Here is a 14,369-nt window from a genome sequence, read left to right as displayed (position 1 = left end):
AGAGGCTATGAAGTAAGACATCTTCAAATAAAATACAGTGTTTACACAGGGTTGATGTTCAAGCATGAATAACAAAAGCATTTCTTTTGCTCTAAGGAGGTTGGAAATACATGTTTAGTTCATTTCCATTCACAGTGTCCTAATGAGCATACGAGTTTTGCTATTCGTTCATTTTCACCAGCTAGCAGGCTTTTTATGAAAATGTCTTTCAGTCACAAATATTAAATTAATATTGTTGGCATTCTGCATGATATCTTTATTTTCCAGGACAAGCTAATGATGTTTTGTTGGTAAAGTAGCTACTGAATAATGTATTTCAATTTCTCCATATCCTTCTACCTGTAGGCCTGAAGACCATTGTGGGGGCCCTGATACAATCGGTGAAGAAGCTCTCTGATGTCATGATCCTGACTGTGTTCTGTCTGAGTGTCTTTGCACTAATAGGACTACAGCTGTTCATGGGCAACTTGAGGAATAAATGCTTACAATGGCCCCCAGATAATTCTACCTTTGAAATAAACATCACTTCCTTCTTTAATAGTTCATTGGATGTGAATGGTACCATTATCAATAGGACAGTGAGCATGTTTAACTGGGACGACTATATTGAAGATAAAAGTAAGATATTGCCTTTTAACCATTAAGTCCTTTAAATATTATTTCGTCCTATAAATATTAAAAGATACAATAGAAAATACCTTCATTTTTATATGAACTAAATGACTAAGACAAACTTAACATATGTAATAGAGAAATAAAATAGATAAGGGAGAAAAGGGGTATTTATTTAAAAAAAAGATATTTTATTTCTCTGCATTGCTATACAGAGGTAACTCGTGGTTGCTGTGAAATGGAACACTGTGACACTGATGTGTCAAATGCGATAACAGTTACCCATGATGGACAGTGGTGGAGCTCCCCGATTAAAAGAAGCTTGGAAGCTTAGAGTGGCATCCACTTCTGAAATAGCTTGCCTCCAGAAATCCTATGAACAGTGCTCTTTCATTCATAGAGTCGTTATGAATCATCTGTGACTCGATGGCACTTAACAACAAAACAACAATTACATGGTGTAGTTGTTTACCATCAAGTTGAAACAAGTCTATGGTTGAACCTCCAGTGGGTCAACCTTCAGAGGCAATAAATCACATGGGAGGAGATTGAAAGCTCATCTTTCTTCCATGGAACAACTAGTGAATCTGAACTGTGTACCTCTGTGTAGGCAGCACAATTCCTTACCACTAAACCACCACTGCTTCCTGTTACATGAGTTGATTTAAATTGATCTGAGTCACTTAGTTCATATCAAAATTAAGATAATTTCTACTCTGCCTTTTCCTCTTGAGGGCATAGATTTTGTTATGTTGGGTTTTCCCCTCCTATGTCAGTAAACATGATAAAATAGATTTGTGGTCCTGTGGGGTTTTTTTTTGTGAGTATAAATATGTGAGGGACCTCTGGTGATGTGCAGCTGTGCAGCCGACCCGAAGGTCAAGCCTCTAGTTGTTCAGATTCACCAGTGGCTCTGCAGGGGAATGATGGCCAGCCTCCTCCCACACATTATGGCCTCAAAAACTGAATGGAAGGTTAGCTATGAGTCAGTTCTAACTCGGTGGCAATGAGAGAGTTCAGAGTGTTGTAAGTGTGTATGTGAGTTTGTTTTTCCTGAAACTACTTTTGTAATTTAGTGAAATTACATATATACATATCCTATAAATATAAACTACTGGTAGATAAACCAAGAATACATCATCAAAGAAACAAAAGTATCTTGTTAATTTTAAAAGCAGTATGAAAAAATAAAAACAATACCGATTTATAGAATTTTAAGAAAACACATAATAAGCATCTAAGCTTAATTCTCGTGAAATTAAGTCTAAATTGGCAATATATATCATTCTAGAGGTTTTCCTGGGCCTAGCTAAAGATTGCTTGTTAAAGAGTGTTTTCTTTTTGGAAGCATTTCAAGGCAGTAAGACTCCTCTTTGTCCTCTTTTTTTGCAAAATAAACACATTAAGCTAACAGGTTTTTTTCTCAAAATATACCAAACAGTTTGGAATTTGTGCTTTCAATAATATTGATAACAGGAAGTAATAAAATTATACTATTCTTAGAACATTTATTGAGTTATTAGTAAGTGTTATATTTTTATGTTTATTTAGTATTTCATTATTATAAAAATTTATTCTATTTTCCTTAGACTATCTTTCTTATATCTTTATTATTTTATCTATTTCCTTATGATTAAGATGAATTTATAAGGTTGATAATTAGATGCCTTAGTAGAAACATCCTAAAGACTTTTTACTGATTCCTCTTATTCCTTGCTCTGTTAAATAGGTCATTTTTACTTTTTGGAAGGCCAAAATGATGCTCTGCTTTGTGGTAACAGCTCAGATGCAGGGTGAGTGATGCTTTCCTATTAAGCCTAAGTCCACAGTGCTCTATGAGCCTCAATATCCGCCACTTCCCACCTATTCGGCCCCCGCTCACTCCTCATTCAAGGACCTCCATAAATTCTGTTTCACACTGACTCCCAGAATAGCTGGAATAAGTGTGGATTCTCACCTCCTTCACACACTCATCTGCAGCTATTATTTTTCTATACTAGGTCACTTCTAATCTTCAAAAAAAGTACAATGAAAAAGAGAACAGCAGTATTCTTTATATATAAGAAGCTTAATTTAATAGAATTAATAAACATGTACTCTTATAGAAGTGTGATATTTTATATATGTTAATGTTACCATGGTCTTAAAATGTAATAGCCCTAAGGATAATGTCAACATCTAAGGCATGATTAGGGTTTGTCTAGCATATTTTACTGAAGTGGATACAGCACAGACTGGAGATTCCGATTATATGAGTTTAAGCCCTACTTCCATCGTAAAGTATCATCTCTCTTGCCTCACCCTCCTTATCCCATTAACTCATGTGATAATAGGGTTTCTGTGAGGATTAAATTAATTTAATATACTAATAAATGGATTAACATTGAATTTTTGCAGTGAACTATTTTAAGTGCTTTTAATTATGAAAGTTAATTATCATATAAGTCTTTAGTAATAGTGAGCAGTGGCCTAGAGATGAACCAAAGAAGAATTTTAAAAAAAAATTACTGCCTTTCCATTTGACAAGACTGCAGATATCTAATGTTCTTTCTGTGTAAAGTGATATTAGTAGTACACATTAATAGATACTGAGAATTGTGTTGTAGGCATTATCTACTAATGTATACTACTAGTGTACAGGCTTTGTACTTGGCTCCTATGATCAAGATAATGCTGACTTTATTACAGATTTCTGTAATGTGAAAATCAGACTGTTTTATTTCTTTGTATGTATTATGTGTTACATGTAATATAGCATGTAATACTTATAAATTTGAGAGTTTTGTTCTGTTGTTAGCTCTTTCTTGTGTATGATATACTACCCAGAGATTAGCAAAGTTGGGGAAATTTCCCCAATCATGGATCCTTGAAGTGGCAGACACAATATTAAGTCCACGTCAATTTGACCATCAAGGTCATTCTATCATAGTCACATATACAGAACCCTTCCCTCCTCTGACTGTACACACCAAGCCCCCATTCCTTCTTCAATTCTATGCCCTGTTCCTCCACTCACATATACTTCTGCATCTCGGTGTCTTCTGTGAACATTAATTTTTTTACTACAGAGTTATTTATCTGCTCCTGTGCACAAATACCAAAAGAAATTCATAATTTATAGGATTATTTTTATATAGATACAGTAAATATAATAATGATAATTCCTTGGTGAAGGAAATCGAAATGACACTTAACAAGTTTTTTCATATAAATCAGTGTAGGTACTACCTAATCCTAGGAACAGATTAAAGAGAACGCTACTTTCCCTAGCAGCATATAAAGTGGTGATAAGCATGTATAAAAATAGAAAGTATAAAAACAATCTGACTGGCAGTTACTGATTAGCTTTCCTCTCTCTAATTACAGCCAGTGTCCAGAAGGCTACATCTGTGTGAAAGCTGGTAGAAACCCCAACTATGGCTACACGAGCTTTGACACTTTCAGTTGGGCATTTTTGTCCCTATTTCGACTCATGACTCAAGACTTCTGGGAAAACCTTTATCAATTGGTGAGGAGAGAGAATATAATATTTTGAGAAGCATGAAATAGTGAGACCAAGAGAATTGCTCTAAAAATCTTTTATTACAACAGATGGTACACTCATACTTATGCTATTAAAATGCTATGAAGTGTGTCTCTTCCATTCTTGCAGACACTTCGTGCTGCTGGGAAAACATACATGATCTTTTTTGTGCTGGTCATTTTCTTGGGCTCCTTCTACCTAATAAATTTGATCCTGGCTGTGGTTGCCATGGCTTATGAAGAACAGAATCAGGCAACACTCGAAGAGGCTGAACAGAAAGAAGCGGAATTTCAGCAAATGCTCGAACAGTTGAAAAAACAACAAGAAGAAGCTCAGGTATGGTTAGCAGACAGCAAGTGTTGCTTTTGTTTGTCATGCCTAAATATTATTTAGAATCCAGTAATGTTTTCCAGTAATTTTTTTGTTGTTGGCAATAATAATAAACCTTTGGAGCATATCATGTTTGTGCTAGAATCCCATCTGATTATTAGGAGGTTATTGTATTTTGAGTATGTCTAACAATATTAACAGCATGAGAACATGAAGAATTATAATTGGTTTATTGACTTTTTAAATTCTTTTTGATCCCTGATGGAAATGAACTCTTAGCACCTTAACTTATTCAAGTTTACAATACAGTTCAATGTGACTTTAATAAAATATTTTTCTATGTTTTTGGAGAAAAATAACTGGATCAGAGTCATTTCTTCACTGCACGGGCAGTTTATGTTCAAAAACTCAGAAAGCCAGAATCAAACTGAGATTATTTTTTAGAGTTTTCAAAGATGAGATATATTCAATATTTCTTCTCTGAGGAATATATAACTCTAAATTTATAAGGTTATATAATGAGAACACTAGTAAGTAAACATAAAAAAGCTTTGTTCTCTCCCTTCTATCATTGAAGTCCCTTACATTGGACATTTTGAGGCTTCTATAAAAGGCAAATATTTTTATAATTATATATGACCAATGTAATTTTTTAACTAATCCAGTTGTCTTTTTTCTTTTTTTTACTTTCTCTGGAAATGGAAATCAGTTGACTTTTAATATTGAATATTCTTAGTTATATAATAAAAGCCAAACAAGTAAAGTCTACTAAAGTAATAGCAACAATATTAAACATTCTATTTTTTTCTAAAACTTTGATGTTGTTATTAATAAGTTCATTCTGAAACCAGTGGTATGGTATTCCCTGCTATTTGTTGTTCTTTTGTTATTAAATCACTTAATTTAACCAAAGGAAAAAAATTATTTATTAAAATACCTGAACAAATTGAGTGTAGCAATTTTATATTGAGTGTAGCAATTTCATTTATTTAATAATTCAGTAATGTAGACTGGTAGTGACAGTTGCATTAAAGTGTGTCTGTGGCAGAAAGCAAACACTTCTCAAATTTAAATAGGTCTTTGATTAACTTTGTCCATTGTTAAGACATTTTAAAAATAATAATAGCAAAAATAACATACACAAGATATTTCCATACACAAGATTATTCCATTAGGAATAATATTAAAACAGTGCACCATTACTTGGATAGTTCCCTCTAAGTCCAGTGTGCCATCTTTCACACGTCATTTCTTTTTATTCTGTGATCAGTCTAATTAGAAAACACTGCTTTTCCAAAATACAGACTAGAGTGAAAGTATTAAACATAGGTAACAACATGGATAAATAAATCTAAGACTCACTTCTCTGCGGTTGCTGTTCCCTTTGTTCTGTCCCAGGCAGCGGCAGCAGCAGCATCTGCGGAATCAAGAGATGTAAGTGGTGCTGGGGGCATAGGAGTGTTCTCAGAGAGCTCGTCAGTCGCATCCAAGTTGAGCTCCAAGAGTGAAAAAGAGTTGAAAAACAGAAGGAAGAAGAAGAAACAGAAAGAACAGTCAGGAGAGGAAGAGAAGGAAGAGGGGTTCCGCAAATCTGAATCTGAAGATAGCATAAGAAGAAAAGGTTTCCGTTTTTCCTTAGAAGGAAGTAGGCTAACATATGAAAAGAGGTTTTCTTCTCCACACCAGGTAAACATATCAGATGATAAAAATGATGTTTTCTTAACAAATTACTTCCTCTCAAATTTACAAGAATTTAATAAGGATGAAACTATCTTCCCCCTGATGGCACAATGATCATTAGAATGTTTTGGTTATCATTGTTTTAGATCTTTTTAAAAGGTTCCCCCCCACACACACCAGATAAACAGCTTTATTTGAGATGAAGAAAGCTGCCCCCTCCCTCTTTATAGGTCCTGGCCACACTGTCCACAGGCTTGAGTATCAGTGACCCGGCCATGTGAGGAAGGCACCACAGCAGAAATCATCATCAGGGACTTTTTCATTTCTAGTGCGTAGGTCACGCTAAGCTTGAGAGATTTTGGGGTCTTGATAATTTCTTGACTCTAGTAAGAACAGATAATAGCTTTCTATATGGTGTTAATAGCTATCTATATGTCTGACATGCTCTGGGCATGTTACTAAAGAGCCCAGTCCTTAGAAAAGAACATCGTATTTGAAAAGATGGAGGGTCGAAAGAAAGGAAAACTCTCAGTGAGACGGATTGACACTAACGTCACTGTCACTGTGGATTTGATTATGTTAGAGAGGATGGAGATAGCACAGGATGGGACAAGGTTCGGATCCATTGTTTATAGTTACTAGGAATCTGTTTATAGAGTCAGTAGGAGTCATACTCAATTCAGTGACACCTAATACCAACAATAAGATCAAAAGGTTCTTGCTGCTTTTCCTTTAAATGATTATGAATTAATACGTTGTTACAAACTTCTAAATGATGGGTTTATTTCCATAGAAATGGTCAATTATGAATAAATGCATAAAGAAATTAAAACTCTCAAACTTATTACCATTGAAGTGGAACTGACTCAGAGCTGACCCTCCAGCAGGTTTGAACAGGCTGTCAATTGCATGGAGGAAGATTGCCCATATTTCTCTGGCTAGATAGCTTTTTGGATGACAGTACGACTGCTTACCCCCTAGGGCGCTAGAGTTCTCTAATGAATGCTTTATCTTGGTTATCTGTGTTAAATATTGCATTCAGGACTCCTTTCAAAGAATGATCTGATTGTTATAGTAAGAATATGTTTTTCTGATTCCTCTTGCTTATGCACCCATAGATTGTTGAGCCTTTGAGGTTTAGGATACTTAATTATCTTTGAAATTCCCAGGAAGACAATAATTTCTCCGAAGACAATTTCACCAGGAGTTAAAACAATACCCAAGTAATAGTAATAACAACAACAACAATATTGATAGGTATGATCATGATTAACACACAGTGAGTGCAGTACTACTAGAAATAGAAATTCATTTAAGTCCCTCACTGCAACACTGTTGTGGTTGTTAGGTGTCGGTAAGTGAACTCTGATTCACTGCAGTTATTTTTGTTGGTAGGTGCCATCATGTTGTCTCATTTGTGACTTATGAACAACAGATCCTCGCCCTATGATATGAGCCCACTGTTAAAATCACTGTGCCAGTCTCTCTTGATGAGGGTCTCTCCCTCTCGCTGGTCCTCCACCTTTCCTAATATGCTGTCTTTTTCTAAGGACTAGCCCTTCCTAACAACATGTCCAAAGTGTCTGAGGTGAAATTGCACCATCTTTGCCTTTTGGAGCACTCTGGTTACACTTCCTCTGAAACTGACTAGTTTGCTATCAGTAGTAGTCAGTACTCTTCACAGTATTTGTCCCCATCCCCACCCGGCCCCCTCTTCGGAGCATGTGACTTAGGAAGACCAACACCTGGCTCCCAGAAACGACATGTCTTTTTGATTTCTTGACTGCTGTTTTCAATGGCTTTTGATTATGGAATCCATAATTAAAAAATGAAATCATTAACGCATTCAGTCATTTCTCCATCTTGTAGCATCATTGCAAAACAGAGTGAAATTTTCCTGATGCTGTGCCATCGTCACACCTCTGCAGAACTCAAGCCTGTTATTACAGTCACTGAGTCCATTTCCCAAGCATCATGTCCTTTTCCAGGGATCCACCTCTCCTTCCTAAGGGTCTAAATATGTGAGAACAAAGTCTTACCATCCTTACTTCTGAGGAACAATCTGGCTGTACCTTGTCTAAGACAGATCTTTTGCTTCTTTTGATAATCCGTGATATATCCCATTCTCTTGCCAATACCAAAATTCAACCATATCAATTCTTCTTCAGTCTTCCTTATTCATTGTCCAATTTCCACATGCATATAAAGCAATTGAAAATACCATGATTTGGATAAGGTATCCTTTCATCTTTAAAGTGACATTTTTTATCTTTTTATCTTCAAGACATTTTAGACGTTCTTAGCAGCACATTTTCCTGATGAAATAAGTTTGATTTATTAACTGCTTCTTTCAGGGGAAGGGAATGCTGGTGACATAGTGATTATAGGTTCTGGTAACCCAAAGGTAGTGCTTGATAGTGCAAATCCACCATCAGCCCCACAGCAGAAATGTGGACCATCTCCTTCTGTGTGATTTATTGCCTCCAAAAATCCTCTAAAGTGTTAGCTATGAGTTGTTTCTGACGCTGTGGCAAAGAGTAAATGAATGTGAGTGCTTCTACGAGTGGATTGTAGGAAAACGAGATCCTTGAGAATGTCAATATTTTTTTCTGTCATTACCTGTTGATCTAGTTGTGAAGATGTTTTTTAGATGTTGAGATATAATCCATGTTGAAGGCTGTAATCCTTGACCAAGTCCTCCTTACTTTTAGCAAGAAAATTGTGTTATTTGCATCTCATAGGTAGTTGATGAACCTTCCCTCTAATTCCTCTAATTCTGGTGCCACGTTCTTCTCATAGTCCAGCTTGAGTGAAAGGATACAACCCCGATGCATATCTTTCCTGATACTCAATCATAGGGTATCCCCTTGTTCTGTTCAAATGAATGTTTCTTATTTATGTGCAGATTCCACATATGAACAAATCAGTCTTCTAGAATTTTCATTCTTCTCAATTTTATCAGTAGTTTACCATAATCCACATAGATTAATACTTTTGTATAGGCCGTAAAAACTCAGTAGACATCTTTCTGGTATTCTCTGGTTTCAGTTAAAAATCAATGTAGCTCTAGATTGATAGTCTAATGACTTGTAGTTAGAAAGGGCTGAGGTCGTGACTAAGTTGTGCCTTCATCCAAAACCCATGAATGTCAGGTTGACAAAATCTTATCAATAAAAAGTAGTGACAACATTTGCAATAATTTTTATTTGAAATACAATTATCGTTAGAATTATACTTGTTTTTATTACGTTATCTATATAGGTAATCTCATATAGTCTTATATATAATGTAAAATTTATGTTGGTTTTTTTTATGCATTAATCTCACTCATTTCAAAATCAAATGATATTATGAGATGAGATAAATTAAAAGATTAAACACTAAACTCTCCGCCTTGATGTCGATTCCAACTCACAGTGGCTCTATAGGACCGAAAAGAATCATCCCACATTTCAAAGGCTGTAAACCTTTGCAAAACCTGACACATCGCTTTCCCGTGGAGACACTGACAAAGTCAAGCACTTACCACCTTCCCACTGAACTGTCCTTACAGGGTGCAAGTATGAGACAACGAATTGGATTTTCTCCTTTTAAGATATCGACTCATAATTTTGTTCGGTTTGGGTTTTGTTTTCTTGTTTGTAGTCCTTATTGAGCATCCGTGGCTCCCTTTTCTCCCCAAGACGCAATAGTCGGGCGAGCCTTTTCAGCTTCAGAGGTCGAACGAAGGACATTGGCTCAGAGAATGACTTTGCGGACGATGAGCACAGCACCTTTGAAGACAACGACAGCAGAAGAGACTCTCTGTTCGTGCCGCACAGACACGGAGAGCGGCGCCACAGCAATGTCAGCCAGGCCAGTCGCGCCTCCAGGGTGCTGCCCATCCTGCCCATGAACGGGAAGATGCACAGTGCTGTGGACTGCAACGGCGTGGTCTCCCTGGTGGGCGGCCCTGCCCTCACATCTCCCACTGGACAGCTCCTGCCAGAGGTGAGAGATTTAGAACTGCCGCCGACCACAAGAGAGCTAGAGCTGACGCAGGGGGCGTGGTGCTGTTGCATTTTTGGTTGATTGTTGGATTTGTTTGGGATTTTTTAAAAAAAAATTGAATGTAAGGGTTTTGCTGAATATGTTGTTCAAAGATCAAGGGGTTGACTAAATACAAGTTATTTATTAATTTATTTTGCCAAATAGTTCTATTTAGACTTAGCTACAAATTAAACAAAAATATTGAGCTTTCTAGAATTTTTCTCTTATCATTATTATGACAATATATCACTTGCTAAAAGAAGTGAAAAGTTAATTTGTCAATTTTAAAGTTTAGTTAACAGGGCTGGTTGAAAACAAAGACGTTAACGTTCATGAATGTCATTAATATTTATTTTAGGCATATTAATATTCATTTTTGCTCTCACTGTTTAGGAAAATATATTGCCATAAAGTCCAATCTGACCCACAGTGACCCTCCATTAGTTTCCAATACTTTTTCTTCCATGAAACAGCTAATAGGTTTGAACTGCTGATCTTTTACTTAGAAGTCTGGCACATGACACGATGCACTAAAGGGAGGTTTATATTTCCACTTGAAGTAGTAGATATTAATATTTATTATATCTGGACTCTTTCGTGCACCATATTCTTTTTGCAAGTTAGAATTTTGTAACATTTTCATATCTCTTCAAATGTACATTTTGGTAGCACAAAAGCTACTTTAAGTATCTGCTACATGTGCTGTCATTATTTTGGCAAATTTCAATTTTTATATTACTGTCATAAATTTTCTTTATAAGCAAACAGGCCCAAAATCCAGCCTTTGAAAGAGATTTCAACTATATGTATATATATATTTTTTACTTGATATTTCCTTTATATATGCTAAAATACTTTTAACATTTAGTATTAAATTCCTTTTTCCGTATAAGAATATTCCAGGAATGTCCCTTGATTTCACTTTATAGCTTTCTGAATCATATGGAAATCCTCTTTGTATAATTTTCTCTACATAATTCCACTTACTATGTTAGAAAAGCTCTTTAAGCTGCATTAAAATCATACAAAGCTAGATTTTATTCACAGCAGAAGAGCTTCTTACCTTGGATTATAGAAATAGACATTCATTTTCTTCCCTTTTTCTACATGACTCCCATTTTAATAAGATTGTCAGGTAAATTCTTATATGTTATGATAACCTGGAGATCTTTTAAAAATGTAGATTCTGTTCCACCATATCAGGGGGTAAAATGCAAATACTCAACAAGAGATCAAATCAGAAGGAACCAATTCAAAGCTTTGTGTTTATTCTAGTTTCTCATCTTCATTCATTAATCTTATAGTGAGGAACTTTGAGGCAGGTCCTGCACCGTGGTGCAAAGTGATCTGAAAGTACAGACACACCAGATAAGCTTTGAGAGACGGCAAATGGAAATGAGAATAGAAAATAAACAGCTATTCCCAAATGACACCTGCAGTAGTGGGTCCAACTGAGGTAATTCAACATGAAGAATTTCTACAGAGTAAGATTTATAACTTAAAACATATAATCACATAGAGATTTTAGAGTCTACCATTAAAAAGTAGATCTCTGGTTGTGCACATAATTCAGGAGACTATTTTTTAAAGTTTTACCTTTATCTAGCCAAGTAAAATACTTTAAATTCTGAAGGTCACCATTTTAATTTTAAAAGTATGAATTTTAAATGTAGAGCGCTCTGGTGGCCTAGTGGCAAAAAGCTATGCTGCAATCCCAAAGGCAGATGGTTCGAGGCCACTAGTTGCTCTGCTGGAGAAGGATGGACAAATCTCATCCCATATGATTAACTGACTGAAAACCTGCCAGAAGGTCAGCTATGGATCGGTTCTGACTCTACAGTAACACAATGACAATAACAACAGTTTTAAATGTATAACAGAATTTCAGATTCTCAATGGAATCTACGTTTTCTGGAGTCATTGAGGATGTTGTCATTGTTGATGTTATGTCCTAGATATTATGAACTGTAATCTATTCATCATAATTGACCCTCTAGCTAAATTTCAGAGGCTGTAAATCTCATGAGAGGAAATCATCCATCTTTCTTCTTGGAAACAAAGAGGTGATTCAAACCGTCTCTCCCTTTGGGTTGCCAGGGCAACTTCTCACCCTTCTCCACCAGAGCTCTCTCACTGAGGATGAATAAACTCCGAAACTATTGCCCTGAGATAATCTTAACACTATATAAAAATTATTCCAGAACAACTTTAAGCTAAAAAGAAAACAAAATCACTGTCATCAAGTCAATTCTGACTCAAAATGACCTTCCAGTGGATTTCAGAAGCTGTACAACATAGTTGGAGAAGCTGTCCATCCTTCTTCTAGGAAGTGGCTGGTGGGATTAAACCATGGGGGATGTGTGAACTTTGAGTTAGCTGTGCAACTTGGCGTAGACTGCCATGAGAGCCAAATATAGATTTTCTGAATTACTAAACTGTATCTCTTTTGATCATTGTCATTTTTTACAAAAATACCTATATAAGATGAGATACATAGGAACAACTCTAAATGTTGAGTGGGGATGATGGGTTTAAGATTATAGAGATGAATCATTTAGTAAATTGAGAATGTAGCAAAATTTGTAAAATGTAATCAGTGTCAATGAACTGTGCATATAGAAAATTGTTAGTGTATCTCTGTGTACATTACACACATACACACCTGATTAGTTTTATGTTAGGACTGTCTCTTTGCTAATGATTGTACTCCCCTTTTACCATATAACTGATTCCCAGGCGATGTAACAATTGAATGGAAATTTTTCTTTTAAATACATTTACATTGGAGGTATACAGTTTAATGAAAATAATGATAATTATTCACATCACAATATGATTAAAATAAATAGAAGAATGGAACTTTTATTTCTAGTTTAGGAGAAAAAAATCAACAAAGAACTAAAAATGGCATCTTATTATTAACACTCTGCATTTCAAATAATTGGATTTTGTGCTTTATTTCTGTGTAAAACATTTTTTTTTAAATCTTCCAAAGTCGAAATAAATTCCTGTTGAAACTTATGGAAAGATTCTTGTGGAAAGTTATCAGCTTGTGTGACCCTGTTAAAAAATTAAAGTCCTCCAGTTTCTATTAGCTCCTCAAATTAGAGTTTCAGTACCAATGATGGGACATTTTGATGGAATTCTTGTGGATGTAATTTAAAGTTGTAGATAAATTTTAAAGTTTAATTATTTGAGATGCTTCCATATCTTGTAATCTTTAATATATAAAAGTTTTTAAGAGGAGTATTGCTGATAAATATTAGAGAAAGTTAAAATTCTTTTCATACATTGAACTACATGAATGTATTTTTATAAAAATGGAATATCTCATCCTGAAAACAAATCATAGCGCAATGTGTGCAATGAAGTTCTAGGTGAAAATGCTAAATGTTATACTTTCAATAGTAGATATGGGCTCTCCCAAAATTCCAGCTTTAAGATGTAGAAAGAGTCCATGTTGATAGTTATTCCAGTCAACTACAAATGCTGAGAATCTGATGCTTTTATTCAACACTTCTCAGGAATGATTATTCCAGCAATGTCTTAATGAGTTATTTAGATCTGATAAAGTGTGGTGAACAATAACACCCTATGTCAGGATTTTGGGGTTTTGTTACCAAAAGGGTGCTTCATTGTGAATTTTATGTCTAGGGCACTACTACAGAAACTGAAATAAGAAAGAGACGATCTAGTTCTTACCACGTTTCCATGGATTTGTTAGAAGATCCCTCAGCAAGGCAGAGAGCAATGAGTATGGCCAGTATTTTGACCAACACCATGGAAGGTACGTCAAAAGTCTTACTTACATCATAACTATTTGGTACTGGTTTGGTATGATGCAAAGTTTCTGTACAATCCATGGATTCTACTGTCTTGTAGATTTTTACACTTAACCTCCAGGAAGCTGCTACAAATTCAAGGTAAATGTGAAATACTACTTTCAAAGATAAAATTTTCAACTAGTAAAATTTGTTGCATGACATAGAAAGTAGTATACTCATAAATGTTTATCATTGTAATGCTAACCAACGTGAATTGTATTAATTAGTAGAGACACACAAGTTAAAGAATTCTTCTATTTTACCTGATCAAATGATAAAAAATGTGAGTTAGGACCTGCTAGTAACCTCATTGAAACAAAGTTTTCAAAATGTTACAGCCCTACTCTTGCCTCTCTTTGACCAAGGTATTA

At 35.3% G+C, this 14,369-nt stretch overlaps 1 protein-coding gene across 5 annotated transcripts in view; it reads left to right on the top strand.

Moving 5' to 3' along the window:
• Positions 1-14,369, top strand: part of SCN2A (sodium channel, voltage-gated, type II, alpha subunit) — a 172,805-nt gene that overhangs the window by 83,833 nt on the left and 74,603 nt on the right. For 3 of the 5 annotated variants that reach the window (XM_006879342.1, XM_006879341.1, XM_006879343.1), the window contains 7 exons: positions 346-618; positions 2,342-2,405; positions 3,979-4,120; positions 4,265-4,471; positions 5,864-6,151; positions 9,791-10,135; positions 13,829-13,961. In XM_006879342.1, the coding sequence (XP_006879404.1) occupies positions 346-618; positions 2,342-2,405; positions 3,979-4,120; positions 4,265-4,471; positions 5,864-6,151; positions 9,791-10,135; positions 13,829-13,961 (1,452 nt within the window). The remainder of the gene's footprint in view (positions 1-345; positions 619-2,341; positions 2,406-3,978; positions 4,121-4,264; positions 4,472-5,863; positions 6,152-9,790; positions 10,136-13,828; positions 13,962-14,369) is intronic. The other 2 variants (XM_006879344.1, XM_006879345.1) reach the window with 2 other exon arrangements.

Source organism: Elephantulus edwardii, unplaced genomic scaffold, assembly GCF_000299155.1.
Source record: "Elephantulus edwardii isolate Elephantulus edwardi_28Jun2011 unplaced genomic scaffold, EleEdw1.0 scaffold00003, whole genome shotgun sequence".
In the NCBI taxonomy this organism is placed as follows: domain Eukaryota; kingdom Metazoa; phylum Chordata; class Mammalia; order Macroscelidea; family Macroscelididae; genus Elephantulus; species Elephantulus edwardii.
The sequence above is the reverse complement of the archived record's forward strand: the minus strand, read 5'-3'. Positions and strand labels throughout refer to the sequence as shown.